The following is a 17,675-nucleotide window of genomic DNA, read 5'->3' as shown; positions in this document are numbered from 1 at the left end:
TGTCAGCCAAGACAGCCCCACAACATCCAGAGCCTTGAGGAACTCGGGACGGATCTCATCCACCCCTGCAGCCCTGCCGCCAAGGAGCTTTTTAACTACCTTAGCGACTTCGGCCTCAGTAATGGACAAGCCTATTCCCGTGTCCCCAGACTCTGCCTTCTCACTGGAGAACGTGTCGGTGGGATTGAGAAGGTCCTCAAAGTATTCCTTCCACCGCCCAATGACGTCTTCAGTCGAAGTCAGCAGCACACCATCTCCACTATATACAGTGCTAGTGGCACACTGCTTTCCCCTTCTGAGTCGCCTGACGGTTTGCCAGAATCTTTTTGGAGCCAACTTAAAGTCACTTTCCAAGGCCTCACCGAACTCTTCCCACACCCGGGTTTTTGCCTTGGCAACGACTGAAGCCGCAGATCGCTTGGCCTGTCGATACCTGCCAGCTGCCTCTGGTGTCCTACAGGCCAACCATGTCCGGTAGGACTCCTTCTTCAGCTTGACGGCATCTCTCACCTGGGGTGTCCACCTCCGGGTTCGAGGATTACCGCCCCGACAGGCACCAACTACCTTGCGACCACAGCTACAGTCAGCCGCTTCAACAATGGAGGAGCGGAACATGGCCCATTCTGAGTCAATGTCCCCCACCTCCCCCGATATCTGGTCAAAGTTCTGACGGAGGTGTGAGTTGAAGATCAATCTGACAGGTTCTTCTGCCAGACGTTCCCAGCAAACCCTCACTATACGTTTGGGTTTGCCTGGTCTGACTGGCATCTTCCCCCACCACCTGATCCAACTCAACACCAGGTGGTGATCAGTTGACAGCTCAGCTCCTCTCTTTACCCGAGTGTCCAGTACACATGGCCGCAAGTCCGCTGACACGACTACAAAGTCAATCATTGAACTGCGGCCTAGGGTGTCCTGGTGCCATGTGCACTTATGGACATCCTTGTGTTCAAACATGGTGTTCGTTATGGACAAACTGTGGTTTGCACAGAAGTCCAAAAACTGAACACCACTCGGGTTCAGATCAGAGAGGCCATTCCTCCCAATCACACCCCTCCAGGTCTTACTGTCATTGCCCACGTGAGCGTTGAAGTCCCCCAGTAGGACAATCGAGTCTCCAGGAGGAGCACTTTCAAGCACCCCTTCCAAGGACTCTATGAAGGCTGGGTATTCTGAACTGCTGTTCGGTGCATAAGCACAGACAACAGTCAGGACCCGTTCCCCAACCCGAAGGCGTAGGGAAGCTACCCTCTCGTCCACCGGGGAAAACCCTAACATACAGGCGCCGAGTCGAGGGGCTATGAGAAAGCCCACACCTGCCCGCCGCCTCTCACCATGGGCAACTCCAGAAAAGAAAAAAGTCCAGCCCCTCTCAAGGAGATTGGACCCAGAGCCCAAGCTGTGTGTTGAGGTGAGCCCGACTATATCTAGCCGGTATCTCTCGACCTCGCGCACCAACTCAGGCTCCTTCCCCGCCAGTGAGGTAACGTTCCAAGTTCCAAAAGCCAGTTTCAGCAACCGAGGATCAGAACGCCAAGGCCCACGCCTTCGGACACTGCCCGATCCACAATGCACCGCACCCCTACTACTGCCCCTCCCATCGGTGGTGGGTCGATGGGAGGATAATATAATATAATATAATATAATATAATATAATATAATATGAATGCTAAATCTTTTGTCATAAAAGTTGCATTTTTGGTTTATGGATATAAAAGGCAAAAAACCTTAAAACATGCTTCTAAATTCATAGTGCACCAATATTCACCACAGATGGAATTTGTAATACACAGTGGCACAGCTTCAGTCACAGAATGTTAAGTTTGAGCCCAGGTGTGTTACAGTAATACATTATGCTAACTACCATTTAAGAACTAAAAGCAGGTCGTACCTATGGCGCTGAGGGCATGGCTAAGTTCCAAGTTAAAGGCATTGATTGGCACTTCATCACAGACAGGCAGTACAGCTACAGTAGAGAGGTTGCTGGCTGGGTTGGTGACATCAGGACTGGATGCCACAGTAGGCAAACCCAGAGCTGAACCTGGAGACAAAACATTCACTTGTTTGTGAACCATTAACCATTAATCTTTTGAACTTTGAAAGTTTTGAAAAATGAGGGTAATTTTCCTGTAATATTTCCTGGAATTCATTCCTTCTTCTTCAAAATTTTCAGTTCTTCACACTGATTTTAACCAAGATCAGACATGACTTATAAAAATAACAGCATAATGCAACCTTGCTGTGGGGAAGGTTAAAGCCTCATTTCATATTTACTCATTTTATTACACTGTTACCATGATGACTGTCTTCATGTTTTTACTCACTTGAGAAATGTCCACGGTTCTGCTGAAGGTTTCCTAGAATCTTCTGGCCCAACAAATGGATCAGCCGAGTAACAACCTACACACACATACACACACGTACACACACGCACACACATTCACACACACAATAGTCAGCTCATGTTATATTGGTTAATATATTTAATTTTGAATTATGTGCATTAGGGCTGGGCAATAAAACGATAACAATAACTGTTGCATTGTAACTTTTCCTCGATAGAGCGATAAGAAAGGTTAGATAAATTTTCGATATAATACACCATTCTCACACTTACATGTTCTAGCGACAGCCCTGTGCTGTTTTCTACTGCAAGGAAAGCAACATGACTCTGCTGCCACCAGGAGGGTGTACTTCCAAAGTTTTCAACAGGATTAGAGAGGGAGGGGGTGACGAGTGAAACTGAGTCGCCAAATATACTTTAGCAACGTCTTAAACGTGGAGTTATACATTCCTTGTTTGAGTGGAGCAACTAGCAATCTGTTCTCCTGTGACCAAGTGTGAGTGACGAGATCAGTGGCGTAAATGTACTGTCCTAAAGTGAACTCACCTCTTTCTGTACATCCTAACAAGCTTTAGCAGTGTTAAATCACGTCTGATCCTCACAACTAAAGCACTGTTAAAGCGCTCAGTCATGTTTTAGTATTAATGCGTTCCCAAGCAACAAAAGTGAAAGAAAGAAGTGAGTTCATGCAAGGTATGGTCCTGATTTAAACGAAATTAAACTAAGGAATCTGTGACACATTGGAGAGCAGGAGAACACAATCTTTCCAGGCTAGCTGTTTTTAGCAGCTTGGTAACTTGAAACAGCAACCTGTCACTCGCACAACACGGCGACCTGATGATACTGTAGATCAGACAAGACACAAAGTTTCAGTTTAAACATACCTAAAAGGAGGACTGTTTATTGCGGTTCATCCCTTAAACTACTTCAATAGAAAAGAGAAACTCGTCTGCTAGATGGTGTCTTAATACCGTGATATTCTCTGACATGGTTGTGGTAGGAGTGACCGAAGTAAGGCTGTGTGATCCATCATTGACCTACCGAGCCAGCTAATGTTTGCTGTTCGTACTAAGTTGACATTGTTGAGAAACTAAACAGTTTAACACTGTTGTTGGCCAATTGTTTAGCATTTGTAACAGGATAGCCGAGCACTCGTCACCAGACAGCTAAAAATAATTTTCTAATAATTTTCTTTCTTAATTTCTACTACAAAAACTGTCGCTGTGCTTTTCCAGCTGATAAAAACAGATCACCAGACACTTTCTCCCACTGTCTCCTGACAGATTTGTGAAATGTTCCACTGTTTGGCGAGTGTTTGTCTGTTTCTGCCCACTTGCGAGTGTTTGTCATGTTCTGACCATAAAGGACAGTTTAAAACAGCAATTAACCACCCAGGAGCAAAAATGAGCCTTCAAACACAAAAGAAATAATGATTTGACATTTATCGCGATATGTATTGATATCGAACAATATGAATTTTGTTTATCATGATAACATTTCTGGCCATACTGCCTAGCTCTATGTGTAATGTGTATAGGTGTGCTGTTGATACCTGAGGATAGCGTCTCTTAATGTTGTTTAGTGTTCCCTCTGGGAGCTTGACCAGTTCTGTGTCTCGGACTGCATGCACTGTAGTTGCCCGGGGCTGCCTAGTCAACGCCTCCACCTGAAAAATAGGTATATGGCTCCTAATTTAATAAACAATAAAAATGAACAAAGTGAACAATGACCCACAATATAAAAGAAACGTCATTCTGGTAAATCTACATCTGGTCATGCAAACCTTTTAAATCAGCATTGCTTATAGACTATAGCAAGCATAATTTAGTGTTTTCATGCTAGAGAACAACTTAATCTATTGTTGAATGGCTTGAAAATTAGCTGATTAGTTTTCAAAGTCTGAACTTTATTGAACAGGTTTTATCGAGAGAGCTCACCACCCCAATTAGATCTCCCCGTCCGTACTCCCCAACCAGCTCCTTCTTTCCATTGGCCTTACGGATGACAGAACGCAGACGGCCATTCAGTACAATGTAGGTGCAATCAGACTGATCATCCTGCCTAAAAAAAGAAGCAAGTTAATCAGGTTTCATTTTGAAGTATTCAAAACCAAAATAAGACAATGTATCTAGGCACTTAATGAATTCATCTCATTTTAGGGATTGCTGACAGACATTGAACTCAGCACACAGAGCTTGTATAATCTCTGTAGTAAAGTATTACCAACAGAATGGGACATTCTGAAGAATATAAGCCTAATTTTACCATGCCCAAGGCCAAGCACTGGCTAAAGGGGATATAAAGCCCTCCATCACTGGGCAGAGTAGCAGAGACACTGTGGTCTCTGGAGTGATGGAGCACCACTGAATATCTTTGAGATAAGCTGGCGTGGTGTTTGTGACCCAGAAATAATCTCCCGGCATCAGTACCTGACCTCACTAATGCTTTTATATCTGAAAGCAATCAAATCCTCACAGCAGTGTTCCAACATCTAGCATAAATCTTTCCCAGAACAATAGAGGATGTAACTGCCTGTACTACAGCAAAGAGGAACAAACTCCCTCTAAATGGCCTTGGTTTCAGAAGAAACTTTGGATGTCTAAACTTTTGGGCATCTACAAACTTTTGGACATACAGTGTCTAAAGAGCTGTTTATGTCTTATATTTTGAAAAAAAAAAACAGTATAGAAATGAAAGAACAGTCTGTGAAAATACCATACAGGTATCTTTTTAGCATTAGTAATGTTACTGTTTTATTACTGGTAGTACTACTAGTGACTGTTGTTCTGAAGTACCTATAGAGAGCACGCCCAGCTTCCACAGCCATCCAATCTATAGCAAAGTCCATCTGCCTCACGAATGCAGACATGCGAATGGCCACAGTGTGAGCTGCACTTAGTACCACACTGGGCTGCTCCCGCATTATCCTACAGAAAAGAGCATATAAATCTATAAGCAAAACTGAGCAAGAAACAGTAATAATAATAATAATAATAATAATAATAATAATTCTGCATCATAGTCATAAATGACCAACTGTGTTGTAGTTTGGGGATTAAGCCTAAATTAAATCCTTGGTTCTTCATTGCCTTTTTCAAGGATTTCTCAAGAAACTAAACTAATGACCAGGTAAGGCACCAAGAGTCACACAGCATCTCAAAACAAGTATCTTACTTCTAGGTCCTCATTAAAGATCTGTACCATCTGGTCCTAGACCAAAATCTCTGCTTGAAGACATCATATCAGGATCCTTACAATAGCTAGAGATTCAACACATCATTTCTGTGTTCTTAGAGTTTCTTGAAGCCACTTTTCTTTTAGCATGACATGCATATTTGTTCTGTTACATTTGGAAAATGCTATGAACTTTTAATGAGTTATTTTTTTTGTGGAAGTAGACAGCACAATGTACTGTAATGTGTAATTTGTAAAAGTCATGTTTTAGCATAGAGTGACTCACTCATAGAAGTCAGATTTGGAGATTTTGAGGAAAGTGCAGTCTCGGACGGCCCGGATGGTGAAGATAAGGGGCTCACCGGTCAGCACTGCCAGCTGGCCTACCATCTCACCTGGCTGCGTCACAAACAGACACACATCCTCCTGCTTGTCGATCATGCGCTGATACACGTGCAGGCAGCCCGACAGCACAAAATGCAGACTCACGTCCTGATAGTGGAGAGAAAGACAGGAAGAGGGAGACCAGACAGAGGAACAAAAGAGTGTGGATGGAGTGAAAAGAGCAAAGAACAAAGAAAGAAGTAGGGATAGGGATACATAAAGAGATGGAAAAAAGATTTCAAACATGAACATTATATATATTTTACCTGACCCACAGATTATGTCTAATTCATTCCTTTATCTACTAATAGAAATACAACACATTCAGGAAAAAGAGAGCAGATCACTGGGCCTAAGGCCCAAAAGTGCAACTCCATTCAAGAATGTACTAATACAATGTAAGTACATGTGCCTTTTAGTGTAAATAGCACTATACTGCTTTTGATGCCACATAATCCAAAACTACAAAGTCAGTTGCACAGTTCTCACACTAGGAGTGCTGATCTGGGATCAGATTCCTCTTTTATTCACCATGACTTTACTGACAGGAACGTTTCCTAAATTGGTACTCTTACTTCAAGAAGCATCACAATATGAGCCCGGATTTTGAAACAAATCAGTTTTTTGTCTCAATTGATACGTTAACAGTGGGTTAAAAGCAGGAAATTTGCATTGAATCTTGGTAAACAGTTTAAACCACTCTTTTACCCACAAATCAGTGATGATAAAGAAATGATAAAGCCTTCATACTGATTTAACTAGGTGTAATTCAGAGATCATGGCCCTTGATTTCCCTTGTGTTTCAGTGTGAATGAATCTAAGACACCAAATAGTCTTAACACTGTCCCAGTGACATATTCAAACCAGATCATAATTAGACTTTATCTAAAGCTCTTTATAGAAGTACCTGTATGCAAAAAACTTCGGCGCTGTACAAAATGTGAATAAAAACAGAATGTAAATGATGTGAAAATCATTTAAACCTAAATATTTAATTAAAATAGTATGGGAGAGACAAAAACAGAGGGATGTGACACCTGGTCTCCTTGTCTGGCCAGGACGGCTCCAGCTTTGGCATGGTGCAAGGTCACTCGCCCATTCAGCAGAGCAGGGTCCTGCAAAAAACAACAATAAGTAAAGACAAAAGAAAAAAAAATGAGATTTGAGACAAATCTGAGACATGTTTGATTTGCTTCTTCTGCACTGGAGCTAGGAAGCTAATGTAGCTAACAAGTAATGGGACCTCATAACCATCAATTAGCATCATGCAAACTGCATCACACACTTGACTCAAATCATATTGAGCTATTAAGTAATCTCAATAAGACTTACATATGTGAGTTGTGAGGCTGTGTTACATAGTGTATCTGACCAAAGAATTTTGCATTGAAATCTGACTTTTGTTCATATTTTTATCCACAATGCTAATTCCTGTGGTTTAAGCTTTCACTACTTGTTAGGTATATTAACCTCATAATGCAAAACTAAAAAACTTCTAGCTCCAAACACGTCTTATCAGTGATAGCTGAGCTAAGAGAAACATTCCAATTTTGACCAAACTAATATTTTAAGCTCTTTAAGAACTATTCCTTGAGGGTATGCACACAACAGCGAACACACACAAGCTGTACCTCAATTCTCATGAGTTTAAGGATCTCTTTCTGAGCTTCTTCAAACAGGGAGGCATTGGGTCGTCCTGGTAATGGCCCGTAAACATTCTCGTGGCCCGACTCTTCCTCTGGGTACAGATACACACCTGATGGCACGTCATCTACTGTTACTTTCCTCTCTCGCTGGTCCTGAGACTGAGAGAAACACATACATACACAGTTCTAAACTATATAACTTCATAAAACTGGCCAACACTGCAGAACACATAGAAATATTTCCAAACAAGTAAACAAGCTGCATTTTCTTTATAATTCTTCAGTCCCAAGCAGTACAATCTTTACTTTATGTGATCTTGCTATTGAAGAAGCTGGGAAGTTTAAAGAATATAAATGTATATGTGTGTAAAGGCGTGTGTGTGTGTCTAACCCGTGTAAACGTGGGTGGTGTTGGTGTTCCATCCTCAGCAGACACAGATATCCGACCCCTCTCATACGCCATGTCAAAATCTGAACGCAGGCTCTTTTGCATGCCTGCAAGACACACACACACACACATTCGATTTGCAAACCAAAGTGTGTTTAGAAAAGTCTTACTTCAAGTCAGCAGTCTGAGACAGGAGACACTATACATCTTACATCATACAGCAAGTTACCATATATATATATATATATATATATATATATATATATATATATATATATACACACACACACATACATATATTTTTAAAATCATTAGTAGTAGTAGACTAGTATTGCAATTGCAACCATCTTTGGAGCTGTTTTTATTTAAATAGCTATTAGCTCTAAATTCAGTTCACATTTACTCACTAATGTACCTTGCTAAAAAAAAATTATATTAGAACATATATAAATAACATTACTACTCTAAGTAGTAATTTTATGAAAGTCAATATGTCAGTTTTTTAACCGTTTCCAAATCTCTCATCACAGCAGGTCAGGATTACTGTGATTTATTTTCCAGTAGCTGCTTTTATTAATTAGTGCTTCATTATGTTAAATTAAGTGCACTGGTGATGGAATGTAACAAAGCCATGCAATGACTTAGGATGTTCACTAGATATCTGAAATCAAACATCGTACTTCTAACTAGCTTACAAGATATCAAATACGTTTTTGAAAGTTTTTACTTTGCCTGTTTTTTGCATCTATTCAAATATATCTATTAGTGTTTTCACAGGCAAAAAAAATGCTTAAAGTGTTTCAGTGCACACACAGAGAGAGAGAGAGAGAGAGAGAGAGAGAGAGAGAGAGAGAGGGAGGGAGAGAGAGAGAGAGAGAGAGAGAGAGAGAGAGAGAGAGAGAGAGAGAGAGAGAGATGGAAAGACGGAAACAGAGGAAAAGACAGAAATAGAGAGAGGTACAAAATAGAGAAGAGTGAGGTTAGCCCAAACAACCAACATTAGATAGCACATGAAAAGATAAATGCTTCTTGCACAGGAAGCATGTGATCAGCCTCTTATCTGTTTACTGTTTTGCTCTATACACTATGAAACTCTGCAGCAGCCACGAACACTGTCATTTGTGTTTACCAATTGACCCAGTTGTATATTGTTGCTGTCGGAACAAAACCTTGTATCTCCATATTTGTCATTTGCCTTTCATATTGTGTGAAAGCTTCTTGATGAATAGGCCAATATAAAGGCTCCTCAGAACAGGATCAATTTACATTACACAGTAACAGTTGACAGAGACAAGCACCCACCAGCGATGTCCACAGGCATCGAGATAGCCCTGCTGAGGGTCGGAATGGTGCTGCTTCCTTCCTTCCCATGATCCCCTGCTGCAAAAAAACAGCATATAAATAAACTTTAAATGACCTTTTACTAAACCATGATGAAGAACAAATCTGTTTTTCATTGCCATCAGCTGGCAAACCCTGAACATACACTACACAGAACTTAAAATATCACCATTTATGTTAAAATAAATTATACAGTGCCCTTTAGCAGACACCCAAAAGTTATCAGAACAGATTGTGAGTTTTAAAAACACAGCTCTGGGCTGAACGGAAATGTGGAAATGGTCTAATTATACTCATCAGTAATGCTTTCAGCATGAATGCAGATATTCTGAGTTCATTTTTCTAATGATATGCTTGGTTATGGTCATCTTAAAATAACCAAGTAATATTTCAGCAATTAGTGAGTAATTAGCCACAGTATGATGGTACATCAAGCATTCTGCTACACACAGAGAGAAAACAGCTTGTTTTCAGCGGTACGCTTTCTTAAGTCTGGCCCTGTTAAAGTGTATATTCAGTGCATTCTTGCTGATGCTGGTTTTTAACTAGATCAACCTTTTTACCCTAAAGCTGTAGTGTAAGAGTTTGGTGTCTGATTTTTAACTATATACATGGACGAAAGTCCAGATACAACTGATCATTTGCAAAGTAATGTTGGGCTGTGCCTCTTAGACAATCTAGTCATCCTTCATTCATCAAGTGAAGGAAAAACTCAGCACGAAGCTGAAGTGAGAACGGCACTGGCAGTAAATTAGTCAAATTATTAGACTAAAAAATGTGAAAAGGCAATAATTTTCAGACACATGCTATCCTGATCATCTGGAAGTGTTGAAGCTGAAAAGGTTTTGTATTAAACTGGAAGACTACACTCACAGCTCAATATCAAAACTATGAACTGGATCAAAGGTAAGCAAAATTTTATCCAATCTTAACAAGGCAAAAAATCTTGAAAATTAACAATTGACTTTGCTTTTGTATTTAAAGATTAACAAACTGAAAAATATATGCATGTCTAAGATTAATCAGCTAGCTTTTAGAAATTTTGTCTACGAATATCTTATTTATACTTTTTTGAGACACCTGAAAAGTTTTAAAGCTCTCCACTATAAAGGAAGTGATTTCAAGACAATGTTACTTACTTTAAATTTAATTGGACATTTTTTTATATTTTAAAAGAAAACATCATTTGGCTTTTTTTTCTAATTTTAGATTTTTTTTGTGATAGAAGATCAAATTAATGTTACTTAAATCTACGCCTTTAACCAAAAAGTATATATATATATATACACACTATAAAATATATACTATAAAAGATACTGAAAGATTCTAAGATCATCTATAGTACATATAAGTACATCTATAGTATAGTACTATAGAATTTTTCTTATATTAAGACATTTTATTGAATAAAAATTTCTCACCATATTAATAGATAATTTTTTTTATTCAAATGGCTGGACTCGTCTGCAGTGCTTTGGCCACAGACTTCATCTTCACATTTAAACTAAAACAAAATAAGATTTTTTGATGCGCAAAAAAATCGTGAAATGATATTTTTGCCATATCGGCCACCCCTACTTCAAGATGTCTGCTATTACTGTTTTTAGCTATGTGACTTTTGTATATGTGTTATAGATAGCTGTATGTTGTGTCAGACACCACAGGACTTGGCTGATTAACTACATTTGGGGTAAAGCAAAATTTCCTGAACTACCATTTGAATCCAGTGAGCTACACACTGGTTTCTACTTCATACCTATCGAGCTCTTAATTAGACAGCTGAGATGTGTTACAGCTAAGAATACACTGAACTCTAAGTTTTATACTTATGTTCCAGCAAACAGCGTCTTCTTTGAATCTTTTTTATGCCTTGCCTGTATGTCTCTCTGTGTTTGTCCCCTGCATCAGTTTTACTGGTGCTTTCATCTTTCTTTTGAGTCTTACCATTGGCGTCTCGTACAGCAGCCTCTCGCTGTTCATCTGGAACGGTGAGGCTGCTGAATCTTTTGCTGTGCCTTACAGGGCTGGTGCGGGTGGTGTGAGGAGAGAGGGGGGGCAAACGCAACGGCTGCATCTCCTGCAAAAACAGTGACACAAAATAAGTAACTGGGTGACAAAGCTCTGTCATTTGTAGAAGCCGCTAAATGCATATTTTTATAAACTTTATTTGAAGATTGTCCTTTGTTGCTTACTTTACACAACTATTATTACTATTACTGCGTTATATGTATGAGACAATTTATGCAAATAAAAAAATAAACTGAGATTTAAAGAAAGTCAATCAGAGTGGTTTGATGTAATGTACTTCATTGCAGAAAAGACTTACTGACCCACATTTATGTACAGTGGTGGTGATGGGAACCCTGGGTCGCAATGACTACCAGATAAATATAACAATTTCAATTTTGAAAAATAGTTTTTTTATGAGATAGGTTGAATTCTCAAAGCTTTTTTTATGAGATAGGTTGAATTCTCAAAGCTTTTTTTATGAGATAGGTTGAATTCTCAAAGCTTGCTTTAAGGAGGCATGTCTATTTATGTGTGTGCTTGTGTGTCTTACATGGCTGAAGAGCTCATTAGTCAAGCCTAGGTAGTTGTGCAAGGCCAGAATTGTCACCCTCTGCAGCCTCACCATGATAATCTAGAGATATGAAAGAAAAAGTAACATATATTTCAACATCCAGTCACACCACTTTTGGATGCAAAGCGCTGGTAAACTAAACAAAAGTATCGTATATACAAGGGTCAGGGAAATACATTAGTTGCACAATATCCATTTTCTAAGCCACTTCTCCGTCAGGGTCACGGGGGGTGCTGGAGCCTATCCCAGCAGTCATCGGGCGGAAGGCAGGATACACCCTGGACAGGTCGCCAGTCCATCGCAGGGCGGGCAGACAGACAGACACAGACAGTCACTCACACACTCACACCCAGGGGCAATTTAGCATGTCTAATTGGCCTGACTGCATGTCTTTGGACTGTGGGAGGAAACCGGAGAACCCGGAGGAAACCCACACAGACACGGGGAGAACATGCAAACTCCACACAGAGAGTTGCACAATAATGAAGGCTAATATTGATGACCCATGTATTTCTTGACATCAGTGAAAATACCACCCATAGCACATGGATAATTAGCAACTTTTTCTGGCTGCAGCATCACCAAGATTGAACTAGCAAATTCCAGGGAATCCTTGGTCATTTGTGCCACTGGGGAGCACAATATAAGGCTAGAAATACAGGCTAAACTAGCAAACCTAAACAATTAACACTGCAGAGGTTAAAATAACAAAACCATGTAAAATGAATCCAAGCTGAAACTTTAGCATGAGATTAATATAATATAAACAACTACTGGTCTCTGATGAACAATAAAAGTAATACGAGATAATGTGCACATATCAAAACCTCAAAGAATTCAGGGTAGCACAAATCCAGTGCTTCAATGTCTATATTATTTAAGACTGAGTTATTGCTGTTTATTCAAGTTTAGAAACTATGAGAATCATATCTACCAGTAAAACACTGTTAAACTAAACAAACAAAAACCTAAAATATACAATTACATTTGCCAATATTATCACCAATCTGAATTTTTAAAACTGTATCAATATCGGTCCTAGTGCACACTGGTTCCTTACCTGTACCACACGCACTAAGCTCTCTGGATATTTCTCAAAAATGGATAGAAAAGCCTCGACAGGCAAACGGAGAACAGTAGACACTTCTGCAGCTCTGGCAGACACCGTCCGATACGGCCTCTGGTGACCCTGAAAGCCACAAAGGAAAAATAGAAAGAAGAAAATATGACCTATTAACCTATTTCATGTAGGGACATTTATTAACATTTTGCACCACTGCAAACTCCAATTTGGTGTTAGATAGTGACTGTCATGATTTAAAGATGCAATGGGGCTTCAGCGCCTATAAAATGAACAAAGAGGGAGTGATGGCTCTTTTTTCGCTTTTGTTTCATAGCATATGCAATTACAGGAGTTTCCCTCTCAAAGTGCAAAGTACTGGGAGGACATTATTATAACGAAGCACCTACTCCTGTTAACCAAGGCAGATCATAAATACTTTAAGGTCTGTGAAAAGCTTGTCTTATTTTTGGCACTAGCATGGCCCAGAGAGAAGAAACATTCATTTATTTTTGATGGAAAAAAAAACACTGACATTTATTCCACATTAATCTTGATTTGATGAAGGAAATAAAAAAACTTTTTGCTTTCTCTTTATAATTTACAACACCATCAAAGAGCAGAGTCCTGTGTCATGAATCAAGTTCAACTCTGATAAGATTTCTGACTGAAGTTTCAGCTTCACAAAGCCTTAAAAATAGGAACTGTGGTTAACTCATTTTATGAACTTTCTCTGTTGACCCAGGTTTAAATACCCAAGCATGCACATGAAAATGTGACATTTATGATGGTCAACTAATCATGTGAAAAACAAGGAGGAACCCAGTAACTTAATTCTCAAAAAAGAAGTAGAAATGTACATAAATAGCATTTATTACACCTATCACTGGAGTATGGTTTGCTTCCTCCACTGAAGAAGTGATGTTCTTGACATGTTTGATACCACAAATGTCACAAAGAAAATAAAGTGACCCAAAAAGGACCACGTCTGTCAGTCCCTGATTGGTTGTGATGTAGCCCTGTAAAAAGCCTTTGTGAGAGAGGCCCCTGGTTTTGTTTGAAAATAATTACTTAATTTCCTCAAATTTTTTACTAATTGTTGTCTTATTTTGAAGTAGAAGTTGAAGTAAACACAAACTTTCTTGACAAGTAATAATTCATTTTTTTGAGTTAGTCAACATTTTGATTTACTAAGTCAAATGACTGAGAAAATAAGTCATCTTTTTGACCTAAACAGCCAAGTTTGAACCTGAAACACACACACACACACACACACAGACACACACACACACACACATAAATATAAACACATATATAAAATGAATTATTACTTGTCAAGAAAGTATGTGTTTACTTGAACTTCTACTTCAAAATAAGACAACAATTAGTAAAAAAAATTGAGGAAATTAAGTCATTATTTTCAGACAAAACCAGGGGCCTCTCTCACAAAGGCTTTTTACAGGGCTACATCACAACCAATCACAACCAGACACACACACACACACACACACACATATATATATATATATATATATATATATGTATATGTGTATATATATGTATTGCCCCTATCCAGTGGAAACAGCCAAACACAGCTGCTCATATAGTTATTTACATGTATGCTAGCAGATTACCCGCTAAACTAGCCACCAAAACGATGCAAAGTGTTGTCAAATTGTGGGTAATTAATACCTCTCTTAGTAAATCTGTCCCTTCATTTTTTTTTCTCTTAGATTCAATAATTATTTTACATTTTTACATTAATTTGCAAAGTTTCAATTGTTTAGGTTCAGTTTATAAGTTTATAATACAAGTGTAAAAGAAACAGAAAGTGAGAAGGGAGAAAGACACAGAAAGATGAAAGAACTAAGGAGGAGGTGGAGATTAAGCAGAAGACTATTACATAAACTGAATGGAGCTGAGTGTATGACACTTGCACTATGACTGTAAATGAAGTCATCAGTCCACTATGGAATGTCTGGACAGGAAGTGGGTGTGACTTACTGTGATAACATCAAGAATACTCAACAGACTATGGACAGAGTCTCCTGGGTACACTTCTTTCACCACTCCATCCTTGCCATCCTTTATTGAGGGATAAACAGTGAGAGAGAGAGTGAATGATTCATAATAAATGCTTGATTGACTTGCTGATTTTGCACACTGCCAGACAATTCTTTCTCATGACTAAAAATCAGTCAAAACACAAAACCCCTAATCTGATACTGTAGGAGGTAAGTGGTCAGGGCTTAATGATAACACACATGAACCTCTCTAGATAACAAAGCACATTATCTTTGTACAATTATAGACCACACATTCCAATGGCCAGTAAATTACCATTCATTAACACACACATACACACCTGTCCGGTAAGACACAGCTCCAGTTTGCCGTCCTGCACCACGTAAATGCTGCTGTCAGGCTGTCCGGGTCTAAAGACATACTCGCCCTGCTGGAACTGCAGGAACACCATGTGCTTACAGAGCTCCAGAAATAAAGGCTTCTCAAAGTGGCCTAAAACACTGCACATAAAATACAGTGAGAGAATACAGGTCATCTCATGACTTCCCATCTACAGTACTGTGCAAAAGTCAAAAACCAGCAAAAAACTGCCCTTAAGTACAATTTAGTTTTTCTATCAGAAAAAAAGCAGAAACATATTTAACAGAAAATTACACAGAAGCCTCAAATATTTAATATAATATCAAACTGATCAGAATTTAATATGGCCAACAGCTTCCATTCTTTTTGGGAGACTTACTTCCAGTTTTTCCACAATTCCAAAGTTGGAAGCTAAATGCATTTTCGGCTTTTCATGTTTCAAATAATCCTAAAGACATTTAATGTTGCTGAGGTCTGGACTCTGGGGTGGTAGGTCCATTGGTCTGAGAACAGTAACCATTTCGTTTCAGTTCCTGAATTTGAAAATCTTCTTTTTTGTCTGTTTCATTTTCTTAGTAATGACTTCTTGGCCGTTACACATTCTTTCAGACCCATGGCACTAAGTTGTTTTCACACAGTAGCAGGATGGACAGAAATACCTCTGAATAACTTCAGTCCTTAATGGCTGTTTTAACTGAAAGCTAATCGAATGAAGGGTGACTCTATCTTTTACACAGTACTGTAGTTTTGAAGACAATAACTGTATAAAAGTGCATAGTGCATGATGCATGAAGGTAGTGATTCAATCTTATTGTTTTTAAATGTTAAAACTTGACTATTATCAATTGTAGTAGTATTTAATAAAATAGGAACACATTCTTTGGCCAAAGAATATTTGAAAAATTAAAATAAATAAAGTTTAATGTATTGCATTATTGCCTATATTCACTAAACAGTCTCCAATCACATTTGTGTATACAGTGTACTTTTTAAAATAATTATCAATAAGACAAAAAATAACTGAACTGAACCAAACTGTGGTCTAATCTGAGATTTCATGATGCCCAGAATAGCGTCCTAAGAAATCTAGACAAAACCAAATCATTGTGAGGTCTGAGATTTATACCCCTGATAACAACGTCTACATCGATCAAGTCAAGGAAAATAACAGATGATACAGCAATGTTTATGCTGTATCAACATTTCATCATCTCCTCATGCAAAGGTTATAATACCCAGCCCCTACAGGAAAGAGTCATGTCACTGTTCAAATACAAAAGCGGCTATGAGCACAATGACTCACTAATGATGACCGTAGTGAAAACATATCTAGCTACACCCATTCACTGACAAATGTGTGCTTGCTTACCGCACGTTTTTGAGCATGTAGAGCACCTCTGAAGGCAGATGTGAGTTGGCCACATCAAATTCTGTAAGGTCAGCCTCCAATACAGAAGGAGGGGGCTCCTTCATTTGGAGAGTGGGCACTTCTTTCTTAAAGCGCAAGATTCTAAGAGAGAGAATGGAGGTATTATTTTACCTTTTTAACATTTTCAGTATATATAAAAATACTGCACAGACACTACAAAGCTTAATATCATAACAGGAATTTTCATTCCGTCCCATTCTATTCTAAATACATACTTTTTGGCAATGTTAAGCATCTTCTGCTTCTTCTTTAGTCTTGGCCGGGAGGAGGAGGAGGATGTTCCAACTAAAGATGATGTAGACTGAGACACTTTCCTCATGATCTTCCTGCCATAGAATAAAACTTTGTCTCTTTTACGGAAACGGTACTTTGGGGCTTCTTGAGCTGCAAGGTCTGCAAATTCAAAAGCAAAGAGGTCAGAACATTATCATCTGTAACTGTATATGAGGAAAATATAGTATTCGGATAGAATATCAAACAATGAAGCTACTAAAAAAGCACAGACATGAGCATTTCTAATTAATGAGAATTCTTCTAGATACTGACTCCGGAGCTGGATTCTCCGCAGGACAAAGAAGATGAGGATGGCAATGAGGACTATGGCAATGCCAGCACCGAGCACTATTCCCACCATCTGATAGAGAGAGACAAGAGTTAGGGATAGTATAAAAGGAGAGTACAAAATCATGAAAATAAGCGTCCCTAATGGTTCTTGACTTAGATGTAGAATATTTGCATTATGTAGGTTATTTAAACTTCAAAAAGGTGCTTCAGACTCATGCATCTCTTTACAAATGTGGTTCTTTGCAGTACGGACACACAGTGATATCGGAACCATCTCAGTATTGGCAGATATTTGCTAAAAGAATTATCAACATTAATCAGATGCTTAGATTTGATCTAAACATCTGGACTGATGTGATAAATCTTTTTTTAAAAAAGA

General features: G+C 38.9%; 1 protein-coding gene across 5 annotated transcripts in view; it reads right to left on the bottom strand.

Annotated features, from left to right (window-relative positions):
* The window catches only part of pnpla6 (patatin-like phospholipase domain containing 6), a 57,264-nt gene that overhangs the window by 26,358 nt on the left and 13,231 nt on the right, over positions 1-17,675 (bottom strand). For all 5 annotated transcript variants that reach the window (XM_037543163.1, XM_017699073.2, XM_017699072.2 and 2 more), the window contains exons 4-21: positions 17,279-17,366; positions 16,948-17,125; positions 16,673-16,813; positions 15,284-15,443; positions 14,923-15,003; positions 12,919-13,047; positions 11,838-11,918; positions 11,222-11,354; positions 9,239-9,316; positions 7,940-8,043; positions 7,534-7,707; positions 6,940-7,017; positions 5,805-6,010; positions 5,140-5,271; positions 4,282-4,405; positions 3,897-4,010; positions 2,325-2,400; positions 1,892-2,041 (exon numbers count right to left, since the gene is read on the bottom strand). In XM_037543163.1, the coding sequence (XP_037399060.1) occupies positions 1,892-2,041; positions 2,325-2,400; positions 3,897-4,010; positions 4,282-4,405; positions 5,140-5,271; positions 5,805-6,010; positions 6,940-7,017; positions 7,534-7,707; positions 7,940-8,043; positions 9,239-9,316; positions 11,222-11,354; positions 11,838-11,918; positions 12,919-13,047; positions 14,923-15,003; positions 15,284-15,443; positions 16,673-16,813; positions 16,948-17,125; positions 17,279-17,366 (2,227 nt within the window). The remainder of the gene's footprint in view (positions 1-1,891; positions 2,042-2,324; positions 2,401-3,896; positions 4,011-4,281; positions 4,406-5,139; positions 5,272-5,804; positions 6,011-6,939; positions 7,018-7,533; positions 7,708-7,939; positions 8,044-9,238; positions 9,317-11,221; positions 11,355-11,837; positions 11,919-12,918; positions 13,048-14,922; positions 15,004-15,283; positions 15,444-16,672; positions 16,814-16,947; positions 17,126-17,278; positions 17,367-17,675) is intronic.

Source organism: Pygocentrus nattereri, chromosome 12 (genome assembly GCF_015220715.1).
Source record: "Pygocentrus nattereri isolate fPygNat1 chromosome 12, fPygNat1.pri, whole genome shotgun sequence".
Lineage (NCBI taxonomy): Eukaryota > Metazoa > Chordata > Actinopteri > Characiformes > Serrasalmidae > Pygocentrus > Pygocentrus nattereri.
Note: the sequence above shows the minus strand (reverse complement) of the source record. Positions and strands in the feature narration are given on the sequence as shown.